We start from the raw sequence: 25,752 nt of genomic DNA on the forward strand, positions 1-25,752 counted from the left end.
CCTAAAAACCCTTAACCCTGAACCCTAAACCTAAACCCAAAACCCGAAACTCCAAACCCTAAAATTTGAAACCCTAAATCCTAAACCTCAAACCCTAAATCCTAAACTCAAAACCCAAACTGGAAACTCAATACCCAAACCGGAAACTCAAACCCCAAACCTCAAACCATAAAACTCTAAACTCTAAACTCTAAACCTGAACTTGAAACCTTGAAACCCTAAACCCTAACCATTAAATCTTAAACCATAAAATTTTAATCTCTAAACTCTAAAACATAAATCTCAAACGTGAACTTGAAACCCGAAACCTGAATCCCAAAACCCCAAACCTCAAACCGTAAAACCCACAAACCAGAACCCTAAACCCCTAACCATAAACCCAGTCTATAAACTCCTATAAAAATATAAAATAATATATATATTATTTTATTTTTAACCCGAGTTTAAATAACTCAACGCCAACTCAAAACTGCAAACCCCAAACCCTAAAGTTCAAACCCCCAAACCCTAAAGTTCAAACCCTAAACCCTAAACCCTAAAACCTGAACCCTGAACCCGAAACCCGAACCCCAAACCCCGAACTCCCGAACCCCCAACCCCAAACTCCAAACCCGAAACCCGAACCTCCAAACCCCAAACCCTAACCCCTGGACCCTGGACCCTGGACCCTGGACCCTAGACCCAAGAAACCATAGACCCAAAACCCTAGACCCCAAACACTAAACCCCAAACCCTAAACTTTAATCCCTAAAACCCTAAACCAGAAACCCCAAACCCCAAACCCCTAACCCCTAACCCCTAACCCTAAACCCAAACCCCAAACCCCAAACCCCAAACCCGAACTCGAAGCCCGAACCCTGAACCCTGAACCCTAAACCCTAAACCCGAACCCCAAACCCAAAACCCTAAACCCTAAAAAACCCTAAACCCTAAACCCTAAACCTGAACCCAAAACCCGAAACACCAAACCCTAAAATTTGGAACCCCAAATCCTAAACCTCAAACCCTAAATCCAAAACTCAAAATCCAAACCGGAAACTCAAACCCTAAAACCCTAAAACTCAAAACTCAAAACTTTAAACCTGAACTTGAAACCTTAAAACCCTAAACCCTAACCATCAAATCTTAAACCCTAAAATTCTAATCTTTAAACTCTAAAACCTAAATCTCAAACCCGAATCTCAAAACCCAAAACCCGAATCTCAAAACCCCGAACCTCAAACCGTAAAACCCACAACCCTAAACCCCTAACCATAAACCCAGTCTATAAACTCCTATAAAAATATAAAATAATATATATATTATTTTATTTTTAACCGGAGTTTAAATAACTCAACGCCAACTCAAAACCCCAAACCCTAAAGTTCAAACCCTAAACCCAATTCTAAACTCAAACCCTAAACCCTAAAGATTGGTAGGTATTTAAAGGTGGGTCAGGATTTTCCATGCCACAAATTAAAGGCAAATAACTACTGAACTGAGCTCCGAAAAGCAACAACTTATTAACTTGGAAATCATTCAGTTTTTTGTTATCAAATCCAGTCCTTATATTTTTTTCTTTGTTATTTTTTTTACTTTAATAAATTTTTTAAAATTAACATTTTTTCCGGTTTCATCTTTCATCATTAAATTGGTGAAGAATTAATTAAAGTTTTTAATTGAACTCATGTCTAAAACTGAACATCTTGCGAACTTGGAATATTAACAAGTTTAGAAGATTTTTTTTTAAATTTGCTTGGGTTTTCTTTTTCATTTTTCAAAACTTATGTTTTTTAAGTTTTATCTTTTAGTATTTATTTAATTGAAAATTAGACTTTATTATTTTTTTTATTTATTTTATATAAGATGTTTAGTAATTTTGAAAATGATTAGAATTATCTCATATCTTTTTTATTTTTTATTCTTCACTAAATTTAACTTTTTTTTAATTATAAAATGTTCGTTTCATAATATTTGATTTAGTTTGTTTTTGAAATCTTTACTCCAATAACATGTGGTCTATTATGGTATTGTTGTGTAGCCTTACACAATGCCATTATAAAACCTTGGACAATGTTATTATAATCATCTCACTGAGCATCTTCTAGTGCTGAAATGATATTCACAACAAAGCAAAAGAGTAAATCTTCAACTGCAATTAATTTGCTTAATTTAATAATATAATAAAAAAATATATTGATAATAAATAAAATGATAAAAAATAAATAAATAAAGCAGTAGAGGCTCGCAGTTGAAGTAGAGGCTCGCAGCAACATTCATTTTCGCACACGGCAACCTTTTTCTTTTAAGGTTCAAAGCGGAACTAAGATTCACAGCGGAATGAACATAAAAAAGAGGAAGATTTAGTCTGTTATGCTACATGAAATGCAAAATTCCATTAATTGCAATTGGTCGGACAAGTTTCACAATCACTACAAGAAAGAATACATTCTTGAATCCTTACCAAATTTAAGACCATGGTTCATAATCATTACAAGGATGGTATAGAATAAAGTCAAATTATATCAAGGGAGACATGCCACTATATCATTCATATATTCCACATTGCCATTTCCCTTGTGATCATTGCTGCTACATTTCATATCTGGGATTCACCCTAGATGCCTGAAATCAAGAAGAGCAATTAGACTGTAATTTTCTTTTTCTGAGAAAAAATTATCAATTTAGGGACACGAAGCAGCATTTCTGCTTGAATATTTTGAATGAATAGTAACATTATATTCCCCAATTATTCAAGAGCGATAACATCAGCCCAAAACACATCTCCGGAATGTCTTCATTCCATGGCACAAAGGAATACAGAAGAATTAACCAAACAACAGCACAAGATTATTTACGAATCAAAGTAGAAGATTGGAAGTAGGTTATAAATATCTGGAAGTCTCTTTCGTTATTCCCACATGCCAACTCATTCAAGCTTTGAAAGAAAGAAGTAAAATATGTACTTAATCGCAACACCATTTCCAGAAACAAACAACCAAGATATTTACTCGAAATTAACCATTTGAATAGGCTTTTAGTATATTTCACTGCAAAAGTTGCTGATATAGCTGCAGCCTTGGTAGCTGAGACTGATAAAGCTTTATATGGTTGTTGCTTGACAGTTGTCTCCTTGGTAAGGATGACAACCCCGGCCATGACTTGCACAGGTAGTGCTTTTCCTTTTCTATGCCCACATACAGGGCAGTGAGGTGGTAGCCACACCCACCCCAGGAATATTTTTTGAGCATAAACAAAAAGGATAATCTTGCTGTTTCTAAAGCATTCTCAAGGTACGGACAAAAAACAACTGATAAACCTCATTCACAATTACAAAATAATATAAAAAGAAAACTTATTGTAAAGAACTGAAAAAGAGCGCTTAGGTGGACTATTGTTGAGTGCTAAGATATGGGAGTGTTGCTGAGATGCTAGATCTGAAAAGTGGAGATACAAATTGAAGAATAAAGACTAGAAGGTGGCATGTTTATGTCTTTAAAGGGAGGGGGCAGCTGCTAGGGTTACTGGGTTCAGGTTAGAATATAAAGCTTTTTTTTTCCATTTATAGTACCTTTTCTTTTAATATGAACCGGTTCGGTTTGGATCCAGTTTATCAGTTTCAACATTACAAAAAGGGAAACCGAACTAGAAGTTTTTCTAAATATTATAATCGGTTTTTTTTTTTGTTTGGTTTTTTCAGTTAATATTTTTCTGTTTATCAGTTTTTTTATTCACCCCTAGCCAGAACTATAGCCCTAACTTCCCAGGTGACAGATAATCATACTTGGGCATAGTTTTAATATCCATGGATTTGACAGAATGGGAATAAAGGCTAGGAAGAAAGAAACCCAATGGGAGGTCCAGATGCAAAGTCCGGAACTTCCAGTTCCATTGGAAACATAAATCTTAATTGGTAAAGATCTGGAAGGTTCAATGAGCGTATTCGAGTGCCCCTTTCCTTAACCAACTGGGAAGTATAATAACATTTCTCCAATCTAGCAAGGGATTATATTAAGTCCAGTCTATGAATACTTCAAGCATGCCTAATAACCAGAGCACAAAGGGTAAGTATAGTATCTATTGCCACCAGATAAACCCCTCCCTCCCAAGATGCAACTAAACTTGAAGATTCCAATGATAGGCAGTCTGCCTCCATTTCTCTTTATTTTTTTCATCTTTTTCGTTCTTGTTGCTCTCCATTGTGATTCAAGACACAGATTTTTTCTTGTTCTACATTCAACCATGGGGGCTACAAACTAGTGATTGCCCCTAATATGATATTAAATCAGCTGGACTCGGATTTCTGTTTATTGAATCTTTAAAGAAAAATCAATTTAGATATGCAGGGATTGATTGAGTTTTGAAACAGTAAAATCTGAAAGAATTTCAAGATCAAAAGGTGCAACTTCTATCAATTCTAGCTCAAAGATAGTGAGAGTATTGATGCTACATACCTCTTGCAAAAGTCAGTGACATATCGCGATCCATTGTAGAAAATGAACCACATCAAAACGATCACCAGAATATCTGCCAAAGTTTAGGAACTCACAAAATCGAATTCAATATTCAAAATAAATTAAGACAGAAAGATGAAATAATAAGGATCTATCTGATCTAATAAAATAGAAGAGGATACTGAAAAGGCAACGTTCCCACCAATCCAACATGAAAAGACCAAAAGTGACATTATAGAGGTAGATCTTACGTTGAACCCAGTTCATTGCTCTTAAGCCTGAAAAGAACAACAGATATGTTGGAAACAAAAAACAGGAATAAGATCTGTTGAGAAAGGAGAGGTCATTACATTGCTAATTTTGAAATAGTTGATATAGAGTCTCTAGGTAAGAGATTGGTCTTGTGATTTTGCAGGCCTTGTCTGGTGTAAGTTTTAAAGGTTTGCTTGTTATATGTTACAAGTTTGGAAAAGAAAAATCATTAATCTTATGGCATACAACATCGAAAGAAAACACACAAAATCAACCACAAACCACACCAAACACAAAATCAACCACAAACCACACCAAACACAAGATCTACAATCAAAGTATAGCAATTAGGACTCAAACTTCAACAAGATAAATTGCAAAGCTCCATCACAGGAGCTTCTTAAGAAAAGAATGAAACAACTCAACAAGATAAGAGGGGAGAGAACCATATCTCCAACAAAGATCTTTCTTTCAGCCTCCATGTCATTCCTAGGAGAAAGTCAAGAAAAAACACTTACCCAATGCCCAGAAAAACAAATTACAACCCCATCAACCAAACAAAATATGTACACAGCATATAGACCTTAAAAAGGAATACAAAATAAAAGCTAGACAAAAGGAAATCTACAAAGAGCAGAAAAGCATATCCAGTTATCGGCCACTCTTCATCTTCTCAAAATCAATAACCACAGCTAAAAATAAGGCACAAAATCAATTCTTATTCTCTCTTTAACTCATTCAAAAAAGAATTTCAAGTTCAAATCAATCAAAAAAAGTTAAATTATAAAAAAATGTTTCGATCTATGAATCTCTAATTTCAATTCATGAATTCCATTCTTAAAATTAAACACAATCAAACAAGCGGATAGTTCATATTCAAAACAGTTCAAAATTAATAACTCACCTCAACACCAGATCCTTAGATCAAATAGCAATCAAGCAAAAATGAAACACAAGAGTCCGTAAAAAATATTGAGACCCTAAGCCTACTTGTTCTTACTTGAAATAAAAAACTAATATAATATCTCGGAAAAGGAAACAAAAGGAGAACATTTTTGCGTTAAATAAAATAGTTATGAGAGAGATAGTACCTGAGGGAGTACTTGCAAAAAGATGGAAAATTTCAGAGAACAAGTTTCCAAACGCGGAGCTTTCTTGAAAGTCCTTTGGAGAAGTCACTGGCCGTTACAATTGAGGTAGTCGTCGTTGGAAGCGACTCAGCATAGACTTTTCGTAAGGACATAAGTATCATTTTAAATTTCAAAGGGATCATGGGGTCTTTTTATATTTTGTTTAAACAATGACAACTCAAATAATTTTCTGGACACAAAAAAATTAAACTTTGTTTCAAGGATTTTACCATCATTTTGTTTTTTATAAACAATAAAAAGATTTAAATTTATTAGTAATAAAAAATTAAAGTGTGTTTGGTATTGTGTGGTTGTAATTTAAAAAAAAATTAATTAATTTAAAAAAATAAATATTTAATTAAAATTATGATTAAAATTGAGATTAAAAATATTTTGTTGTTATATTTATCAGTTGAAGCAAATTTTGTTGGTGCAGCAAAGGAAATTTTATGCTAACAGCAGCAAGTGCTCTTTTCTACAATCTAAAATAAATTTCCTAGGCTTTGTCATATCTCAACAAGGAGTAGAAGCAGATCCTGAGAAGGTCAAAGCAATCACATAGTGGTCAGAACCTCAATCTTTTTCTGAAATCAAAAGCTTTCATAGCCTAGCCACCTTTTATCGTAGATTCATCAAAGTTTTTAGCACTATCATGGCTCCAATTGCTGAATGTCTGAAAGCCAAAAGCTTCAAATGGACTTTTGCAGCGGCACATGCTTTTAAGAACATTAAGCAGAAGATGGCAAAGGCTCTTATTCTATAACTTCCAGATTTCTCTCAAATTTTTGAAGTTGGGATCGCTAAGTCAAGCAGGGCATCCAATTTCATTTTTTAGCAAGAAGTTGAATGAAAATCAGGAGGAAGTATTCAGCGTATGACCTGGAGTTTTATGCAATAGTACAGACTTTGAAACACTGGAGATCCTACCTCATTCATCGTGAGTTTGATCTTTTTACGGTCCATGATTCATTAAAGTATCTGCAATCTCAAAACAAGTTAAGTGCCAAGCATGCTCGATGGTTTAGCTATTTGCAACAATTTAGTTTTGTTATTTAACACAAGACTAAACAAGAAAACAAAATGGCAAATGCTTTTAGCCTCAGGCCTTATCCATTGATGATCCTCTCAATAAATTCTTTAGGAATGGCTTCTATGAAGGATCACTACAACACTGATGCTGATTTTAAAGAGGTCTAGGAGTCCTTACACGGCAACCCATCCATTGCAGTTGCATATTATAAACTAATAGATGAATATTTGATGAAGGGTAGTTAGATTTGTGTTCCTAAAGGATCTTTATGGGAGTTTATTATTCAGGAACTACGAATGACAAGTCATTTTGGGCAAGACAAGACATTTTTTTTAGTTACTGATCGTTTCTACTGGCCCAATATAAGGAGGGACATCAATATTATTATGAGCAGGTGCAGAATTTGTCGAATAAACAAGGATGGTAAGCACAATACTGGCTTATACACGCCATTACCAATTCCGTAGAGACCTGGGGTTGATTTGAGTATAGACTTTGTACTTGGCCTTCCAAAAACTGTTTGAGGTAATGACTCTATCATGGTGGTGGAGGATCGATTTTATAAGATGGCTTACTTTGTTCCATGTCGTAAGACTTTTGATGCTTATCATATTGCTTCACTGTTCTTAGAAGAAATTATGCATTTACATGGCATTCCAGTCTCCAGGATATCTGATAGGGATGTTAAATTTGTTGGTTATTTTTGGAAGACTCTTCAGGCTAAATTGGGTACCAAACTCCTATTTTCTATTGTCTTCCACCCACAAATAGATGGCCAAACTAAGGTGACCAACAGAAGTCTAGGCAATCTGCTCAGATGTTTAATTGATGAACATGATGCAAGTTGGGATCTAATTTTGCCACAGACTGAATTTGTATGTAATAATTCTATAAATCGGACAATAGGCACCACATCATTCGAATTAGTTTATGGGTTAAAACAGAAGATTCCTACTGATGTCACTCCTCTGCCTCAACCTCAAAAGATTAGTGAGGCAGGAGTGGATTTTGCGGCCTTTATGTCAAACCTACGTGAAGAAGTTAAAAGCAAGATGACAGAGCATGTTGTTAAATATGTACACAGGCTAACAAAAATAGGAGAGAGCTGCATTTTAAGGAAGGGGACTTGGTTTTGATCAGAGTGCGACCTGAAAGATTTTCCCCTGGAATGTATCACAAATTGCACGCCAAGGAGATTGGCCCATTTAAGATCCTTAAAAAGTTGGGATTTAATGCTTATTTAATTGACTTACCTCCAGTTCAGTCTAGTTTTCAATGTAGAAGACCTTATGACTTATCAAGGTTCTATGTCTGCTCAAGAATAAGAGGAACGTCCGTCAACAATTCCACAAGTTCAACCTACACCAGAAAGTGTTGACTTAATATCAACCCATCAATTTGTCTCTACCAGGAGGGGAGGTTATTATAAGTTTTTGGTAAAGTGGGCGTCCAAGCCGAAATCACAAGCAGTCTGTTTATAAGATCATGAAGTCCATCATCTTAATCCTTAACTTTATAAAGATTATGGTGAACATTACTTGCCCAAGGCAAGTTACTGGGAAGAGAGGAAATTGATGCAAATGAAAGGGAACAAAATTCCAACAAGGAGCAATGTGTTGCCACAACTACAGATTTTGCAGGCTCCAGAGGATTGAAGCACTCTGTGAAAGCCAAAATTTCAACAATGCATGTTGACATGAATGATCTAGCGAAGCATGTTGATAAGGAGGCAGTTAATTAATAATGGATGAAGATAATCTTATAATTCCAAGTGGCAGAAGAAGTTAATTATAAACTATCATTGTTTTTATCCTAAAAGGTAGTTATCTAATAAATAACTGTAATATATATTTTTATTTAATATAGAATGTATGTCTAGAAGGGTAGATTATAATGAAAAGTTCTTTTATTTGGTGTGATTTTAAAATGAGAGTGATTCTCTTGAGTGGTGTGAGGCTATTTATTTCTAATTCTTTGCAATCTTTATTTTTTCTGCAATTTGATATTAGAGTTCTTTCCTTTGTTAATTCTTTCTTTCTGTTATCTTTTCTATTGAATCCTAGAATCAGTATACCTAGTTCTTCTTGATATGGCTTGGCATTAATAAACGTTACACAACAGTATGATCCATAGAAAGTGACGTAAATAATGGATAAAATCTATAAAAGAAGAAGAAGAAGAAGAAGAAGAAGAAGAAGAAGAGCAGAAGTAAAAAGACAAAACATACCGATAGTTTTTTTTTTTTTTTTTTTACTTCTGTGGTTCATGTAAAGATGAGATTTCACCTCGAAATATTCTAAGAGAGGAAGAATATTAATATCAAAATTGAATTATAGTTGATCTTCGCGAGTAACCCACTTGAAACCACATACAATTAATTAATTGATATTTATTTTGGCAAGGAAAGTAACTAGTACATATGTATATTATGAAATTATAATGATTGGATTAAAAAAACAACAAAAAAATATCATGGCGTTTTTTTAAAAAAAATAAGGTTGATACAATCATAATATAAAATTGTCAAAACAATAAAGAGTGTCCTCAACCTTTCTTTATCTTTTAATTATCAAGCCTCTTCTCCCTCTTCAAGTTGTTCGCAATTAAGTACTTCATGCAATGCCAAGAATTATTCTATGGTTGAGCACCACCGCTTTGCTGTCATCATTCGCTCTTCTCTCATACAGCTACCCATTCGACGAGACTGTATCAGGTGGAATGGGGTCTGGTAGTTTGACTTATATGGTGTATGGCTTAGGCTTGGGCAAGCCCTTGACTTTCCCACAAAGCAGAGCATTGTCAGGAATGTTGTACTCATCCCTAAGAGAGAGTTCAGGGGAGAGAACACTGACATAGAGCTGCTGACCAAGGTATGCTTTCTCCCACATCTCAGACCTGATGTTCCACATCCCCGCGTTATCAAAAGTTAAGAGGATGGCAGCCCAGGATTTGGGAAAGACCTGGATAGTAGTCCTGCTCACTGCATCAAGGAGATTATAGTTCTTCCTCTTCTCAGGGGTCCAGGTGCCAGGCTCAATACTGTGTGCATATAGATATATTATTATATTAATCAATATCATTAGTTCAATCTCAATTAAAAAACTTATATAGAATATTAGCTTGCAAATTTGAGAAATCTAACTAAACTAATTAATTAGATAAAATATATACTTACGCGACCGCAAAGAAGGAATAACCATCCAAATGGTATGATTGCATGCTCTTCTCGTGGTTCTCGAAGATTATTTCAACGAAGTTGCGGAAGGTTTGGTTGAGGACATTGGGTTGTGTGACAACCTTACCAATCTTAGCTGATGGCATGTCCTTGATGGTGTTATATTTGAACACCTTGTCTGCAATCCCATAGTACTCAGCAATTTTGAGAGGTGTCTCTGGATCAACGTGAGAGACGCCATTGAGGGAATAGCGAAGCTTGCCACCTTCTCGGCTAGCTGAGTTTACGAGCTTAATGGTGCGGGTAATGTTGATGGAACCGTAGTGGTAAGAGCCTTGAGGGTTAGGCCTAGCAGCACTGGCTGTAAGGTTCCAGCGGAAGGAACGGAATTGATTGAGAGACCAAGCCCATCCAACTGGTGCCTCAGGGAACTCAGGTGATGCTGGACCCTTGCCGTTGGTGTAACGAATGATGCCCTTGGCGGTGAGAACCTGCTTATTGAATCGGGTGGAAGCCACCATGTAGTAGTCTTTGGGAGCTTGGTTGGCTGTCACGAGGACACTGAAGCATTGTCCAACATGGACATCGAGTGACTCGTACACGTTTTGCACCACATGGGATCCCTCCATCTCCACAAGCTTCATAGTATGGCCTTGGATCCTGAAATTGAGAGTATTCTTGATCCCAGCATTGCAGATCCTGTACTTGTAAGTCTTTTCAGGCTTCATTTTGAAGAGGGGCTCATCCTTGCCATCTCCCTTGGCGTTTTTGCCATTGATAAGGACACCAGTAGGCCTTGCAAGAGAGCGGCCGTCATCCAAGTATTTCCTGAGAGTGGCATGGCTGCTGGTATACCAGTCATTAAGTATGACGGTGTAGTCATCCTCGGGATCAGCATAAGGTACAGGGATGAGCAGGCGGCTGTTGATGCGAAGGCCGCCAAAGCCTCCAGCTGCACGGTGCATGCCTGTGGTCGGGTAGTAGATGTAGCTACCAATCTGGTCCTTAACCTGGAAGTGGTAGGTGAAGTTGGTTCCCGGGAGGATTGGGCAGTTGGTCCCAAGCACTCCATCTTGCCATGAGTTCTTCCTTTGTTGGACACCGCTCCTGCATGCATGCATGCATGGATTTATTTATTTTGATCAAATGAAAATTCAACTAAACAATATTATATGTGTGTGTGAAATTAAGCAAATTAAAGAAATTACCATGTCAGAAGGAAGGGCTCATCAAGGTTATTGAAGACATTGAGGACGATGTTGTTGTTGGAGGTAGAGTTGATGTTGGGACCTGGAAATTGATTGTTAATGAGAATGACTTGCTGAGGAACTCCCAGAGGAGAGCGGGTACCGTAGGTGACGTTCCATGTGAAAAACAAGTAAGGATCTTCACCCTGGACTCCCAACATGGTCCCTACAGAGAGGCAGAGCAACACCATTATCATAACCCCAGCCATTTCGATGATCGGGTTATGTTGTAATTAACCCTTATTTCCTCCCTTAGATCTAATCACGACGAAATTCAAAATTCTCTCTATTCCTCCCTAGTTAATGGAAGAAGATATATGGATTTGCCTTCTTCTCTACATTTTCAAGTCTCCTCCCTCTCTTATACTCGGATCCTCCATGCATATACTAAATATCAACCATAGAATTCCCGCAAATTCCTCTGTCCTCATTGTTTGCTCTGCCCCCTTGCATTTCTCCCTTCCTCACATCTCACATTATCAAACTACACGACCCCGAGTTTTATGCATTGCTTTCCTAGAATTTTGCTTTGGAAGACATTACCTCCTGCCTAAATTTACACATACGGTTGGGAGCCTAGCACCACCTTTTTCTTATTATGTATTCTTCTCCTCTCTCTCTTTCTTTTTTTTTGTTTTTGAAAAATAAATAGAATACTACTTACACTTACACATATTGATTCTGTTTTTTTCTACATATCCTCTGTTAAACAGCCCCCCGGTCCGCAGTCACTCTCATTGTAATTTCAAAATTTCAAGTAATCTAGGAATATGGTTTCAGGTTAGATAATTGATTAATTTTATTTTTTTCTTGTTAAGGTGATTGATAGCTTGTATTTGATACTTGGCAAGCTAAAGTGACTTGTAGCTAATACCTGCAAAAAATCTCTTATGGTAGAGGTGGGGATTCCTCGATACTTAAATAAGTATATTTTTAGAAAGAGAAAATACAATAATACTCTATAGAGAGATGTTCTGAAAATACATATATAGTAGAAAATAAAGATTGTGAACATATTATGAAGATCTCATATTGTATTTATAACTCATGAGTCTTACTCTTTGATAGACAGGAGAAACTGAAGTGTGATGTCACCTTAGTAATATTTTGAATTATATTTCACTCATTTTATCTAGCTAAAAGATTGTGACATGATTGGCTATGAAAAAATTCAATACATCCAATGGTCCTAGTAGAGTATAAACCTATTTAATTTGTTGAGAAATGATTTCTCTATGATTTTATATAAAAATATATAAAATTGATATTGTTAGACTTAATTATCTCTTGAGTTTAGCAAGCACCAAACCCACCACGCCTAGGCTAGGTATACTACTAAGTCCATCTATGATTGGGTTTGGCACTACTACCAAGCCTAGTTGTGGTTGAGTCTGGCTAGCATCAAACCTATCATGTTTAGGGCTTAGCACACTATCAAGTTCATTCATGGCTAGGTTTGACTAGTGCTAGACCCAATACGCTTTTACTAGGCATGTTTATATCCAAAAAATTTATATCTGTAAGTTTTTCTTTATCTGATATTATTTGGTAAGGATATACTTATAAAAACTTGGTTCATCATTAGACCCCTAGCCTTTGTGATATAATAACATACAAAGAATTTAATTAATTTCTCAATTTAGGTAGAGAGATGAGTTTTGCTAATATAAAAGCAAGATGTAAGCTAGAAAAAAAAGAGTACAAAACAATATGTACCTAGATTGAAATAAAAAAACTTTCAAGTGTAAAGTACTAAGAATGTATGCTTAGAAAAATTCAAAGAGATTGAGGAGATCATGTTGATCGTTTATACAAATTTCTAAATGGTTGTGTGGAATCCAAAAAGGGTGAACCTATACTTAGAAATTTCTAAGTGATTACGGATTCTTTAGAGAATGGGAGTATGTAGTTTCCCTAGCATTGTCATGGGGTTTAAATGTTCTCTACTAAATAGTGATCATCATCATGATCATTCTTTTTATTATTATTATTATTTGATGGAGGCATGAGAGTCACCACTAAAAAGTGGTAATTAGATGATGTTGTTATTTGTACTAAAAAAACCAAGTCTATCCATCAAAGAATGATACATAAAGCATTAAGGAGACCAAGTCTACTCCTTAGAGATTGATGCATATAGTAATGAGAAGATCACATTTATCATTTGGAGATTGATGTATATAACATTAAAACGATCACATATGTAACAACCTGGCTTTTTCAAAGCTAAAATCGGTGGTGTTTTTTTTGTCATCGGATTATTAATACTTTCACGATATCATTTTGTGAATTTATAAATGTGTTACATTCATTAGTCAGGCACAACCCATATAGGGTAATGTAAATTGACATCCCATAAATAATGACAGTGCACATTATCGCAATTGTATTCAAGGGCTTATCATAATAGAATTTATTTCTTAGTATAGTACAATATTCAAGTGATTTCACCATACAATATTCTCATAAGAGAGAATACCATATGCATGAATTTATAACATCATGTTTACATGTCCATACATTTGTTTTAGTGTTCCATTACAACTATCGATATCATTCATTCCAAAAGTGTCGAATAGTAATTATACAATTAGTACATTCATCCCTATAAAATACATAACACCAATAACAAGTAAATATAGTTCTTTTTCAAAAAGTGTGAGCCATGAAACAAATTTTCTTATGCACCTTATTGGTGTGACATCCCTATTACATCATAAGATAATCTCAAGCCTTACAATTAATTTAAAAATATAGAAATGGATAATTAAAGGAATAGTAATGACACTTTTCATTTACAATCTAAAAGGGTACAATTCTTTCATTTATGCTTTCTTACGTAACACGACCTTTAATAATTCGTTTATTATTGAGGTTAAATACAATAATCAAATTTGATCATCCATCTTGAATAATGTTAATAGAAACCAACCCTCAAATTCAAACTAGACATCACTCTAGATTGCCCTTAATCAAAACTAATCACCAAACATAACTTGGTCATCCTCTTAGGATGTTATTAGCTGAAATTGATCAATAATCATAACCCAACCATTCATCTTTGATGTCATTAGCTGAAGCTAATCATCAAACACAACTAAGTCATCCTACTAAGATGCCTTAATCAAAGTTTGCCAACAATCCAACCCAGACATCCATCTTGAATGTCATTAGTTGAAGCTAATCAACAATCATGACTTGAGCATTCTTTTAGAATGTTATTAGCCAAAGCTAATGAACAATCACAAATGGGACTCAACAGTACAAAAAAAAATTGATCCACTATTTACTTTTTTTTAGCTTCGACGCCATCATGTTGATTGAACATATATATGATCAATTAAATTACACTCAAGAACTCACTTTGATGGTTGTCCTTAAAGGCGGAGCCTTTCACAAGGCTCAGGTGGATTGTAACTCAGGTAGAGAAAAACAAATATAGGAATACTTGAATATTTATAATTATATTTTTCAAAATATTCCGAGTTCTTGAACATACCTTGTAATTGTCCTTCTTCACACCACATTTTCATATGCAGGGACATGCTCTAATTAATTCATAATATAGTTTTAGCTAGATTACCAGATCACATAGCTATCATTTTTATGTTGCCGACACAACTCAAAACCCATCAATAATCTCCTCCATTAATTATTCTTTTCTATGAAATTGAAGGGATATTTTTTTTGTTTTTCTAGCCATGATGTGGTAGGCATGTTACCAACCACATGGCAAGCTAGGATAGCAACCTGTAAGTTTAATGTATCATTGAAAGGTTTACCTTTAGAGTGAAGTATTGATTATTTTAAAAAAATTGTTTTTGATATTAATATAGTATTGAAAAATATCAAAAAATAATTAAAAAATATTTTTTAAAAAAATATTTTTAAAATGTAAAAATAATATGCTCTTAACTAGGATAGACAACAGCATGGAATGGATTACAAGTTCTATTTCTCATGAATTGTCCTTATGTATATTATGTACATTGCTTTGCTCACCGACAATAACTAACATTAGTTGCAGCAACTGTAAATGAGATTTTTATTTGGTTATTTTTCTTAAAATTAACAATTATTATCCATTTTATTAGTACTTCGTTCAAACATTATATCGAGTTACATGATGCTTAGGCTATAGAAATTATACATATGGTAACTATTGGAGAATGTGAGACTGGTAGAGTGGCTGATCAAATCGATAATTTACATCAAAGTAAAACTAATCGTTGGAGCTCTTATTTTGATTCTATTTACAGATTAATAGATATGTATGGTGCAACTATTACTATGCTTTAAAGTATAGTTCAAAAAGGATGTTCTAACTCTATATATGGAAAAGCTAGTGGTTATTTGATTATGATGAAATCTTTTGAATTTATATTCATCTTATATTTGATGCATAAAATATGAGGATTACTAATTTACTTTGTTGAGCTTTACAGCAAAAATTTCTTGACATCTTAAATGCAATGGATCTTGTATCAACTACTAAAGCATTGCTTTGAATTTTAAAAGATGCTGGATTTGATCTTCTCTTTGTAAATGTGCAATTTGTTTGCACAAAATATGAGATTGACATGCCACATATAAATGCTTTGTATAAAAAAGCTATAGGTAATTCATGTCAATAACAAGGTTCAGTGACAATTTACCAGCATTACATTATGATATATTTAACTCAACAATGGATTTTCAATTGGAAGAATTAAATTCTAAATTCAATGATGGGATAGTGAAACTCCTTATATTTAGCTCTGCTTTAAAACCTCAGGATAATTTTAAATAATTTAAAGTTAATGCTATTTACAAGCTTGCTGAGAAATTTTATCCTAAAGATTTCAATAAATAAGAGATGTATTATTTGAGATCTCAGTTAGAACATTATTAGATTGATGTGATTCATTATGAGAGCTTTTAGAATATGCCTATTATTTCTGAATTATGTTGAGGATTAGCTGGAACAAATAAGTCGCAGCATTATCATTTAATTGATAGGTTGATTTGTTTTATTTTGACTTTGCATGTTTTTACTGTCACTACAAAACAGATATTTTTTGCGATGAAACATGTTAAAATTGTACTTCTTAATAAAATAAAAAAGGAGTTCTTAGCAGATTCTACGATGATTTACATTAAACAAGAGTTTGTTGAAGATATTGATTCGGATTCGATTATAGATGAATTATATTTTACAAAATATTGAAGGGTGCAACTTTAATAGTGTAATTTATTTTTATTTTTATTTTGAATTTTATGTACTTTAAATTTTATTTTTTTATATTTTATGTTATATATTTAAATTAAAACTTTATTGTTAACTTGACAAATTTATATATCCAAATTAATAATTGATCTTAAAAAATAATTTATGTATATTTATATTATAACCAAGGATAAAAAAATTCTTTGCTCTGCCCTGATTGTCCCTGTACCTTTTATTATTATTATTATTATCCCTTCATTCGAAATTTTGATTATATCAACCCTTTACTAATGATTTTAATAGGTATTAAACCCTCCGTTAATATTATTAGATACGAAAATCTGTTAAATTAGCTGAATAGGTGATATTACCACTTGTACGGGTATACTTGATTAAAATTAAAAGAAATATATAAATGAATAAAACGGGAAAATTAAAGAAATGAATCGCTGAAGATTGAAAACAAGAAAGAACAAACTTAAAATAAACTATTTGCAGTACTTTCGTATTTCTTTTTGTAAGTACTCTGTCTCTCTCTGCCCATGAAATTAGTGCATCTTCTCCGCAATTGCAAATGGTAAAAGATGATGGTGTTCTTACTGATAATGGAGACTATATTAATTATGCCAATGTCTTGTTCCTTGATCAATGATGGTTTTTTTTTTTATGTAGTTTTAATTAATTACTTCTTTATACATTCTCTTTCTAGTAAAATACCATAATGAAGCTAAAACTTTGAATTCGTCATTTTCTAACACGTCATCCAACCATAAATAAATTATGATTTGGTGAAGGAGTTGATATATATAACCATAAATAAAAAGTTAAGGGGGCATGAGGTGATTTTTTAGCCGGGCAGCCATGCATGCATGTAATAAAACTTACGGGATTTAACTCCAAGGATATAGTTTAATTGATTAAAATTTAATTTAAAAGTTATAATTTAATTAATTAGATTCTAAGTTTGTTTTTTTAAGTCACTTGTTCAAGTTACACAAATCTTACAGCCACTAAAACCTTGTATGATTTAGTCAATGTAAACCCAAGCTAGTTTAAATGTCTATATTAATTAAAAAAATAACTCATTGGATTTAACCTGCATATAATAAGATGATATTCATATTGCCCTCATAAATTGATGATAACTTTACCTCCACTGTCATGTAAAAGATATTAGCGCAGCGCCGTTTCATTTTCTTCTCTGTTTCAATAGTCATGCTCTAATTTTAAGTTCTTAAGATGACCGAGAAGGTCAAAATAACCGAAAGCTGTTTTCATAGATGGACCAAACAGGTACTCTCCTCACTTTTATAACATTTGATCTCTAAATTAACATAGCATCTTCTCTCTCTTTCATTTTCTTTCTTTATGAAGATATATCGAGCCTTAGGTGTTTATCATATTAACTTCTTATAAAGTATTTTGGTCCTATCATGAAAAATATTTAATTTTATCAACTTTTGTTAACGTTAATCAATCTATTTGATTTAGGGGGAAAAAAAAAAGAAATCTTAATTTCAATTTAAATATGGATTTAATTCACATCTCATGTCCCAAGAAACATACATGTACCATAAAAACAAAAAAAAAGGTATTTGCCAAATTTAATTTGCCACTCATGATATATTGGTAAGTCTTACACTAATTTCCAAGTTTAAATTCTCGATCGGTTTTAGCCTTTACTAGCTTCAAAATTTTATTTCTGCAAATGTCCTAATTAATTAAACTACAGATGGGGATTTGTTCCAATTTGATTAAATATAAGTATAGTAATTGTTTAGAAAAATAATTAGGATTAAAAAAAATAAAACCAAGGCAATTCCTTAGACATTTGACACCATATTTGAATTTCTTAAAAATAAATAAATAAGGCAATGTTTTAGACATTTGACTGAATATTTTTCTATATTAAGTAACAAATTGGTCATATATAGTTGGTTGCGATTGAAACAAAAATGGTGGAAAAGATAACAAAATAAATTAAAAGCCTTTAAAAAAGAAAAACCCTACTCATTTGAAACAGGGGAAAAATTAAAAGCATTGATCATATAATCAATCACGTCAAAGGCACTTTATATGAATTTTAGGAAATTAACATGAGTTGTGGGCATGCATCGGTTAATTTTGTAAAAGGAAAAAAAAAAAGGAGCAATCTTAGGAGCCCATTAAACTCGGGGTAGATCCTCATTTATTGTTTTGAATGTGAGGAAGGGAGCAATGCAAGGGGGAGAGCCTAAGAGAGGAATATGCGGAATCGGATGGTAGAATTTCCTTGCATGCATGGTATAAAGGAGGAGGGTACGCAGCGCATTCCAGATGTAGAAGAAGGTAAATCTCTCTTCTTAATTATAGAAGAAGCGAGATTAATTGTGTGAGGGGGGAAGCTGGGGAAAGCGTTACCCGATCCAAAATCACACACAAAGATCAGAGATGGCTGGGGTGATGTTCATGGTTTTGCTTTGCCTCTCTGCAGGAGCAATGTTGGGAGTCCAGGGTGAAGACCCTTACTTGTTCTTCACATGGAACGTCACCTACGGCACCCTCTCCCCTTTGGGGGTTCCCCAACAGGTGATTCTCATCAATGATCAATTCCCCGGACCCAATATCAACTCCACCAGTAACAACAACATTGTCATAAATGTCTTCAACAACATTGATGAGCCCTTCCTTTTGACATGGAGCGGCATCCAGCAGAGAAAGAATTCATGGCAAGATGGAGTGCTTGGGACCAACTGTCCAATCCTCCCAGGAACCAACTTCACCTACCACTTCCAGGTTAAGGACCAGATTGGTAGCTACATCTACTACCCAACCACAGGCATGCACCGTGCAGCTGGAGGCTTTGGCGGCCTTCGCATCAACAGCCGCCTACTCATCCCTGTACCTTATGCTGATCCCGAGGATGACTACACTGTCGTACTTAATGACTGGTACACTAAGAGCCACACTGCTCTCCAGAAGTTATTGGATAGCGGGCGCTCTCTTGCAAGGCCTGACGGCGTCCTCATCAATGGCAAAAACGCTATGGGAGATGGCAAGGATGAGCCTCTCTTCACAATGAAGCCTGAAAAGACATACAAGTATAGAATCTGCAACGCTGGGCTCAAGAATACTCTCAATTTCAGGATCCAAGGCCATACGATGAAGCTTGTGGAGATGGAGGGCTCCCATGTGGTGCAAAACGTGTACGAGTCACTAGATGTCCATGTTGGACAATGCTTCAGTGTCCTCGTGACAGCCAACCAAGCTCCCAAAGACTACTACATGATGGCTTCCACCCGATTCAATAAGCAGGTTCTCACCTACATGGTGGCTTCCACCCGATTCAATAAGCAGGTTCTCACCGCCAAGGGCATCATTCGTTACACCAACGGCAAGGGTCCAGCATCACCTGAGTTCCCTGAGGCACCAGTTGGATGGGCTTGGTCTCTCAATCAATTCCGTTCCTTCCGCTGGAACCTTACAGCCAGTGCTGCTAGGCCTAACCCTCAAGGCTCCTACCATTATGGTTCCATCAACATTACCCGCACCATTAAGCTCGTAAACTCGGCTAGCCGAGAAGGTGGCAAGCTTCGCTATGCCCTCAATGGCGTCTCTCACGTTGATCCAGAGACACCTCTCAAAATTGCCGAGTACTATGGGGTTGCAGACAAGTTGTTCAAATATGACACCATGCAGGACAGTCCACAAGCCAACATTGCTCACGCTAAGATTGTCTCACAACCCAATGTCCTTAACCTCACTTTCCGTAACTTCGTAGAGATCATCTTTGAGAACCACGAGAAGAGCATGCAATCATATCACTTGGATGGTTATTCGTTCTTCGCAGTCGCGTAAGTAATTAATTAATTTATTAACTAAACACACGCAGATGCATGCAGTGAATGTCTTTAAAAAACTTACTGTGAATATTTATAACCAACAGAGTGGAGCCAGGCACTTGGACCCCTGAAAAGAGAAAGCACTACAATCTTCTTGATGCAGTGAGCAGGACAACCGTTCAGGTCTTCCCCAAATCATGGGCTGCCATTCTTTTGACATTCGACAATGCTGGAATGTGGAACATCAGGTCAGAGATGTGGGAGAGGGCTTATCTAGGACAACAGCTGTATGCCAGTGTTCTTTCCCCTGCTCGCTCCCTAAGGGACGAGTACAATATTCCTGATAATACTTTGCTATGTGGCCTCGTCAAGGACTTGCCAAAACCCGAACCTTACAGCGTCTAATATATAGAGCGGCTGATCCTCCATGTGTTAACCCTTTCCAATTTGTTGCCATAACTTCCTTTTTTTCCAAATTATTATTTTTTTCATCAGACAATTGTTCTGTTCTTTCTCCCTTTGATGTAGTCAGAATACAATATATATTGAATTCAATAAAACTTAACCTTCTGCTTCTCGTACATGTTTTCTTTAATCTCAAAGACGAGGTCTGTCTCGGTTTACGAGTTAGTAATTTTAAATGTTCAAGAAAACAAACAAATTTAAAAGGCAATGTCTATGATTATCTTTAAAACATTAATAAAATAACAATATCTTGGAGTTATAAACCATGAATGTTTTTATTTATTTAGTGTAGGTAATGATTTATCTACTCACTCGGTCAAAAAGATATATCTTATTCATTTTGTAATTTAACTAATTACTGATCTATAATTATGATAATAACTGATAATTAAATATAATTTTAAAAATATTATTGTTATGTTATCAATTGGAGTAGAAAATATTATTTAAGTAAATAGAAACTAAAAAAATATCAGTGTCCATTTATTACCTTTTTCCATGAAGTCTTGATAGATCTATCATCTTAAGTGTGGAACATAGATGAGGTATATGTAATACCTTTGTTCACTTTAAGGTAGTCGGTGGAAAAAAATCAATACATATCTCAAGAACTAATTAATAAGAACTGGATCTATTATCAAAAAAGAAAAAAAAAACTAGATCATCCAATCCTAATATCAAGAACTAAAAATCTTTAAAGAAAAAATAAAAAGTAGAGAAATTAAATATAAAATCTACAATCACAAAAACTAATTTTTTTTCTTTTAATGATTGTACAAGAAGACAATAGAAAATTTAGTTTAATGCTACTGATGGATGACCAGTACTAGAATACATATATTGAAGTGGTGTCATAGGTTATTATCAACTATTTTTTAGTTTTATTTATCTATTTACTTTGGTATTTTTTTTGTAAGGCTATAAGTAAAGAAGTCTTCACCATAATTATAGCTTGTCAAACTGTCAAAAAAACATGAAACAAGTTAAAAGTTGAATTTCATCGTGATAAAAAAAGGTCTAGAAAGATACAAATTTTGAATTTCAAAAGACATTTTAAAGGTACGAAGATGAAGGAAACAAAGATTATCAAAGACTTCTAAAAAAATCAAAGATTATGAATCAAATAAGGCTAACGAGGGAAGATTTTTTTTATTCAAGGATAGTAGAAAAGGCTCTTGTAAGTTCTCTCTAGAAGACTAAATGCATTAAAAACTGTGGAGCAATTAAGACAAGCTCACAGACAAGAAGGCACAAGTGAAGAAACCTTTGTTGTAGTTTCAAAAGAAAGGAGTCAGGCAAAGAACTCTTATAGGAGAAATCAAAAAGGAAAAAGAGAAAAATAAAGAGGTTAACAATCAAATAATTGGTAACAAAGCAACTACACTGAAGGAAAAGAAAGGAAAGCACTTATCTCCTTGCAAATACCATCAAAAAACAAATCACTTTGAAGTTTATTGTTGGCTCAAGAATGCATAATGCAAAAAATACAAGCAATTTTGCCACATTTAAAGATTTTATAAGAATAACGCAAATGCAGAAAAACAAGCTCAAGTTGAAGAGAATTCAGAAGCTAAGTAAGAGCTTTTGTTCATGACAATAATAGAAGAAGTGTGTATCATAACCAAGGTAAATAATTCATCATGGCTTGTTGATAATGGTTGTACTAATCATATGACTATAGAAGCTATTCATCTAAAGTCAGAATTAGTAATGAAGACTATGTGAAGATTGAGGGAAAAAGAATGGTTGAAGTAGAAACTTTATCATGTATAAAATCTCTAAAAAATGTAGTTTATGTACCTAAAATTAATCACAATCTTATTAGTGTTGGACAACCAATTCAATTTGTTTACTCATTGTTTTTTTTTAATGATAGAGTGTGTGACATTAAAGACAACAAAGGAGTATCATTGCTCAATATTAAAATGATGGATAAGAGTTTTAATATTGATTGGAAAGAACTCTATCTATGTGCTAACACTATTGTTGAAAATGATTATTTTCTATAACACAAAAGGTTAGGGCATTTTAATTATGCAACCTTAAAAAAAATGGTTAATTTACATATGGCCTCTAGTTTACCAAAAATACAAAAACAAAATAACAATTGTAAAGCCAGTCATTCAGGAAAGCAGACGAGAAGTGTTTTTCTTGATAATATTTTTAGAGTTTCAGTAAAACTCCAATTAGTATACATATATGTTTGTGACTTTATGCAAAATGAATTTTTGAATAGTTAAAACTACTTTTCTCTATTTATTGATGATTATAGTAGGTACTGTTGGGTTTTTTTAAAAAAAAAATCTAAGGCTGATGTATTGAATTTGTAAAGTTTAAGATACTAGTTTAGCTAGAAACATGAAACAAATTAAAGGTGTTGAGGTCTAGCAATGGGTTTGAGTATTTGGTTAAAGAAGGGATAAAACATTAGTTGACAATGCCCTATATTATATATTAGAATGAGATTAGTGAGAGGAGAATTAGAATGTTGAACATGGCAAGATGTTTGCTATATGAGAAGAAAATGCCTTTAAAATTGTAGGTTAAGGCAGTGGTTATTATCAAAACCATCAAAATTAATTATGACTTTTCTTTTTTTTTAAAGACTTAGTTCTTTTTTAACAATGTAGTGAAGCTAGGTCGAACCCAGTAAAAATTATTCTAAATCTTCTTATAAAAAACTAAAATAAAGACTAGGGTTTAATAAGAAAATTATAACTCTAAAAAAAAAACCACAAAAGATAATTTATTGTTTATGTACTCGGTTCAAAGATATTGTCCATTCAATGAATTAGATTGATCATCGAATAAAATAAATATTCTTTTAATTCGAGCAAATACTAAAATTCCTTTAAGAAAGGAAGATAAAAAAATATTAAATTAATTACAAAAAGTCTCTAATTAATTCCTTAACATTAATTGAATTAAGATTGAAAACCAGTTTTTATATCTGGTTACAAAAGCTTTAAAAACAAGAAATGATCAAATATTCCAAGCTATCATTAAAAAGCTTAATAATTTTTACTTGTCTTATTCTTTTAACATAAAAGTTAAATTAACCAAATTCATTTATTTTTTTTCCTTCTTGATTCAAATCAAAAATTACAAATTAAAAATGCATAAAAAGAAAATGCCTACTACAGAAGCTATTCAAAAAGCTTAAATGAAAAACAATAGCTTACATACCAAATTTAGGCAAAATAAAAACTTGAATGTCCAAAAATAAAGTTAGAAATATCTCTTTTCACAATCTAACACAATAATGGAACAAAAATCCTCTAAATCAAAAGCCAAAGTTTAGTTCATAGCAACTGGAAAGTTGAAAAACAGAGAAGAAAAAAATGTCGCCTCTCTTTTGTTTCAACCATGTTTTGCTCTATTTATTCTTTTCTTGCTGAATTTCTTCATGATTCTTAGGCTAATTAAGAATCCTTATGCTATGTAATTCCTTCCTTGTTTATCTGATCCTTAGAGTTGGTTAAATTTCTCAGAATTTATGTTGAAAACGGACTTGTTGTTGTCATAACTCTATTGTAATTCCAACTCTACTGTAAAATAAACTTTGTTTTTGACTTGGCTTCTTACACTACCCGACAATCTTAGCTTTATTCTTTCATTCATGACATGTTAAAGGTTTGTCCTACCCCTTTTTTGAATCTTAAAATAAACTCTGTTTTTGCATTCTTTCATCGTTTCTATGTTAGACTCTTAGCCTTTAATGGGATGCTTGACACCTAAAAAAAAAAAGAAACAATAGTGTTAATAGCAAATATTTTATGAATTCCTTAAACTTTGTTGATTCTTATACAGATTCATAATATGCTTATTTATACTTAAAACATAGTATAAAAAAATATTATAAGAAGACTAAAAATATATTTATTGTATGCTTATCAAGCAGTAAACATAACATCCTTCCCTCTCAATCGCATGGTTATAAAAGCTTTGGAAGATAAGACTTCCTATGAAATATAGTATGGTTTAAAACCCAATGTTAATCATTTAAATGTTTTTGGCAGCCCTTGTTATGTTTTGTAACTTAAAGTTAAGAGGAGTAAACTTGATCAAAAGGCAAATATAGGAATTCTTATAGGCTATAACACTTAATCTAAGGCCTATAAAATCTATGATTTGAAACTTAATAAGATGGTGATTGCTAGAGATTTAAAATTTTCAGAAAGTGTTACGTGAAACTGAAAAATTGCTTTAACTGAAAGGCCAAAACAAAAGCAACAAAATGAAATGGTTGATGGAAAGGATGATGATGTTGATGACAAACCATTGAGGGGGACAAGGTCTTTAGATGATATTTATAGCTGATGTAATGTCGTTGTAATAGAACCAACAAATTTTAAAGAAGTAATCAATTCAGAAGTTTGGGTAGTAGTAATAAAGAAGGAGCTCATCATGAATAAAAAAAATCAAACCTGGTTATTGATAGATAAATTAGTTCACAAAAAGGTAATGGGCATGAAATGACTTTTTAAAACAAAATTAAATACAGATGGGAATATCAATAAGTACATGTATTGATAAGAACCATGTATTGATTTCACTCATACTTTTTCTCTAGTGTCTAGGCTTGATATGATAAAAAAATTTTCTTGTTTTAATAGCTCAAAATGCTTGGCATATCTTTCAATTGAATGTCAAATTTCTATTTTTTAAATGGCTTTTTAAGTGAAGAAATATATGTTAAACAACTTAATGGTTTTACATAAAAAAAATACAACAAATAAAGTATATTTACTAAAAAAAGCTTTATATGAACTTAAATAGACTTCTAAGGCTTGGTATAGTAAACTAAACAGTCACCTTTTAAGCTTAGGCTTTGAAAGGAATACGAATAAAGTAACTTTGTATGTGAAGCATGCTAGTAAACATTAGCTGATTATGTTAGTATATGTAGATGATTTGTTAATCACAAGTGACAAAAAGCAACTGGTAGAAGAATTTAAAGTCAACTTAAAGGATAAATTTGAGATGAATGCAC

General features: G+C 33.5%; 3 protein-coding genes and 1 long non-coding RNA gene across 8 annotated transcripts; 2 read left to right on the top strand and 2 right to left on the bottom strand.

Annotated features, from left to right (window-relative positions):
- Positions 1-2,353: 2,353 nt before the first annotated feature.
- LOC105142276 (uncharacterized) lies at positions 2,354-5,912 on the bottom strand. 4 transcript variants are annotated; one of them, XR_845527.1, is made up of 4 exons: positions 5,777-5,912; positions 4,616-4,711; positions 4,434-4,506; positions 2,354-2,604 (listed from the first exon to the last, which is right to left on the bottom strand). XR_845527.1 is itself a non-coding variant. In XM_011049827.1 (4 exons), the coding sequence occupies exons 2-4, from the start codon at positions 4,698-4,700 to the stop codon at positions 2,830-2,832; spliced, it is 495 nt and encodes a 164-aa protein (XP_011048129.1). In that variant the 5' UTR covers positions 4,701-4,711; positions 5,777-5,858; the 3' UTR covers positions 2,611-2,829. The 4 variants fall into 4 exon arrangements, 2 of the variants coding, with proteins under 2 accessions (XP_011048129.1, XP_011048130.1); XR_845528.1 differs by lacking the exon at positions 5,777-5,912 and adding an exon at positions 5,590-5,740; XM_011049827.1 differs by lacking the exon at positions 2,354-2,604 and adding an exon at positions 2,611-3,166 and having other exon boundaries at positions 5,777-5,858.
- Positions 5,832-23,079, top strand: LOC105142275 (uncharacterized). The gene is made up of 3 exons (XR_845526.1): positions 5,832-5,918; positions 7,265-7,268; positions 23,069-23,079. It is a non-coding gene; the product is annotated as an uncharacterized LOC105142275 (long non-coding RNA).
- Positions 9,584-11,476, bottom strand: LOC105142273 (L-ascorbate oxidase homolog). Its single transcript, XM_011049826.1, has 3 exons — positions 11,229-11,476; positions 10,021-11,127; positions 9,584-9,884 (listed from the first exon to the last, which is right to left on the bottom strand). Exons 1-3 carry the CDS (start codon positions 11,474-11,476, stop codon positions 9,584-9,586), a joined length of 1,656 nt encoding a protein of 551 aa, XP_011048128.1.
- LOC105142272 (L-ascorbate oxidase homolog) lies at positions 18,904-20,699 on the top strand. 2 transcript variants are annotated; one of them, XM_011049824.1, is made up of 3 exons: positions 18,904-19,767; positions 19,810-20,306; positions 20,399-20,699. In XM_011049824.1, exons 1-3 carry the CDS (start codon positions 18,904-18,906, stop codon positions 20,697-20,699), a joined length of 1,662 nt encoding a protein of 553 aa, XP_011048126.1. The 2 variants fall into 2 exon arrangements, with proteins under 2 accessions (XP_011048126.1, XP_011048127.1); XM_011049825.1 differs by having other exon boundaries at positions 18,952-19,782; positions 19,825-20,306.
- Positions 23,080-25,752: the final 2,673 nt, after the last annotated feature.

This window comes from Populus euphratica, unplaced genomic scaffold (assembly GCF_000495115.2).
Source record: "Populus euphratica unplaced genomic scaffold, PopEup_1.0 scaffold140.1, whole genome shotgun sequence".
In the NCBI taxonomy this organism is placed as follows: Eukaryota; Viridiplantae; Streptophyta; class Magnoliopsida; order Malpighiales; family Salicaceae; genus Populus; species Populus euphratica.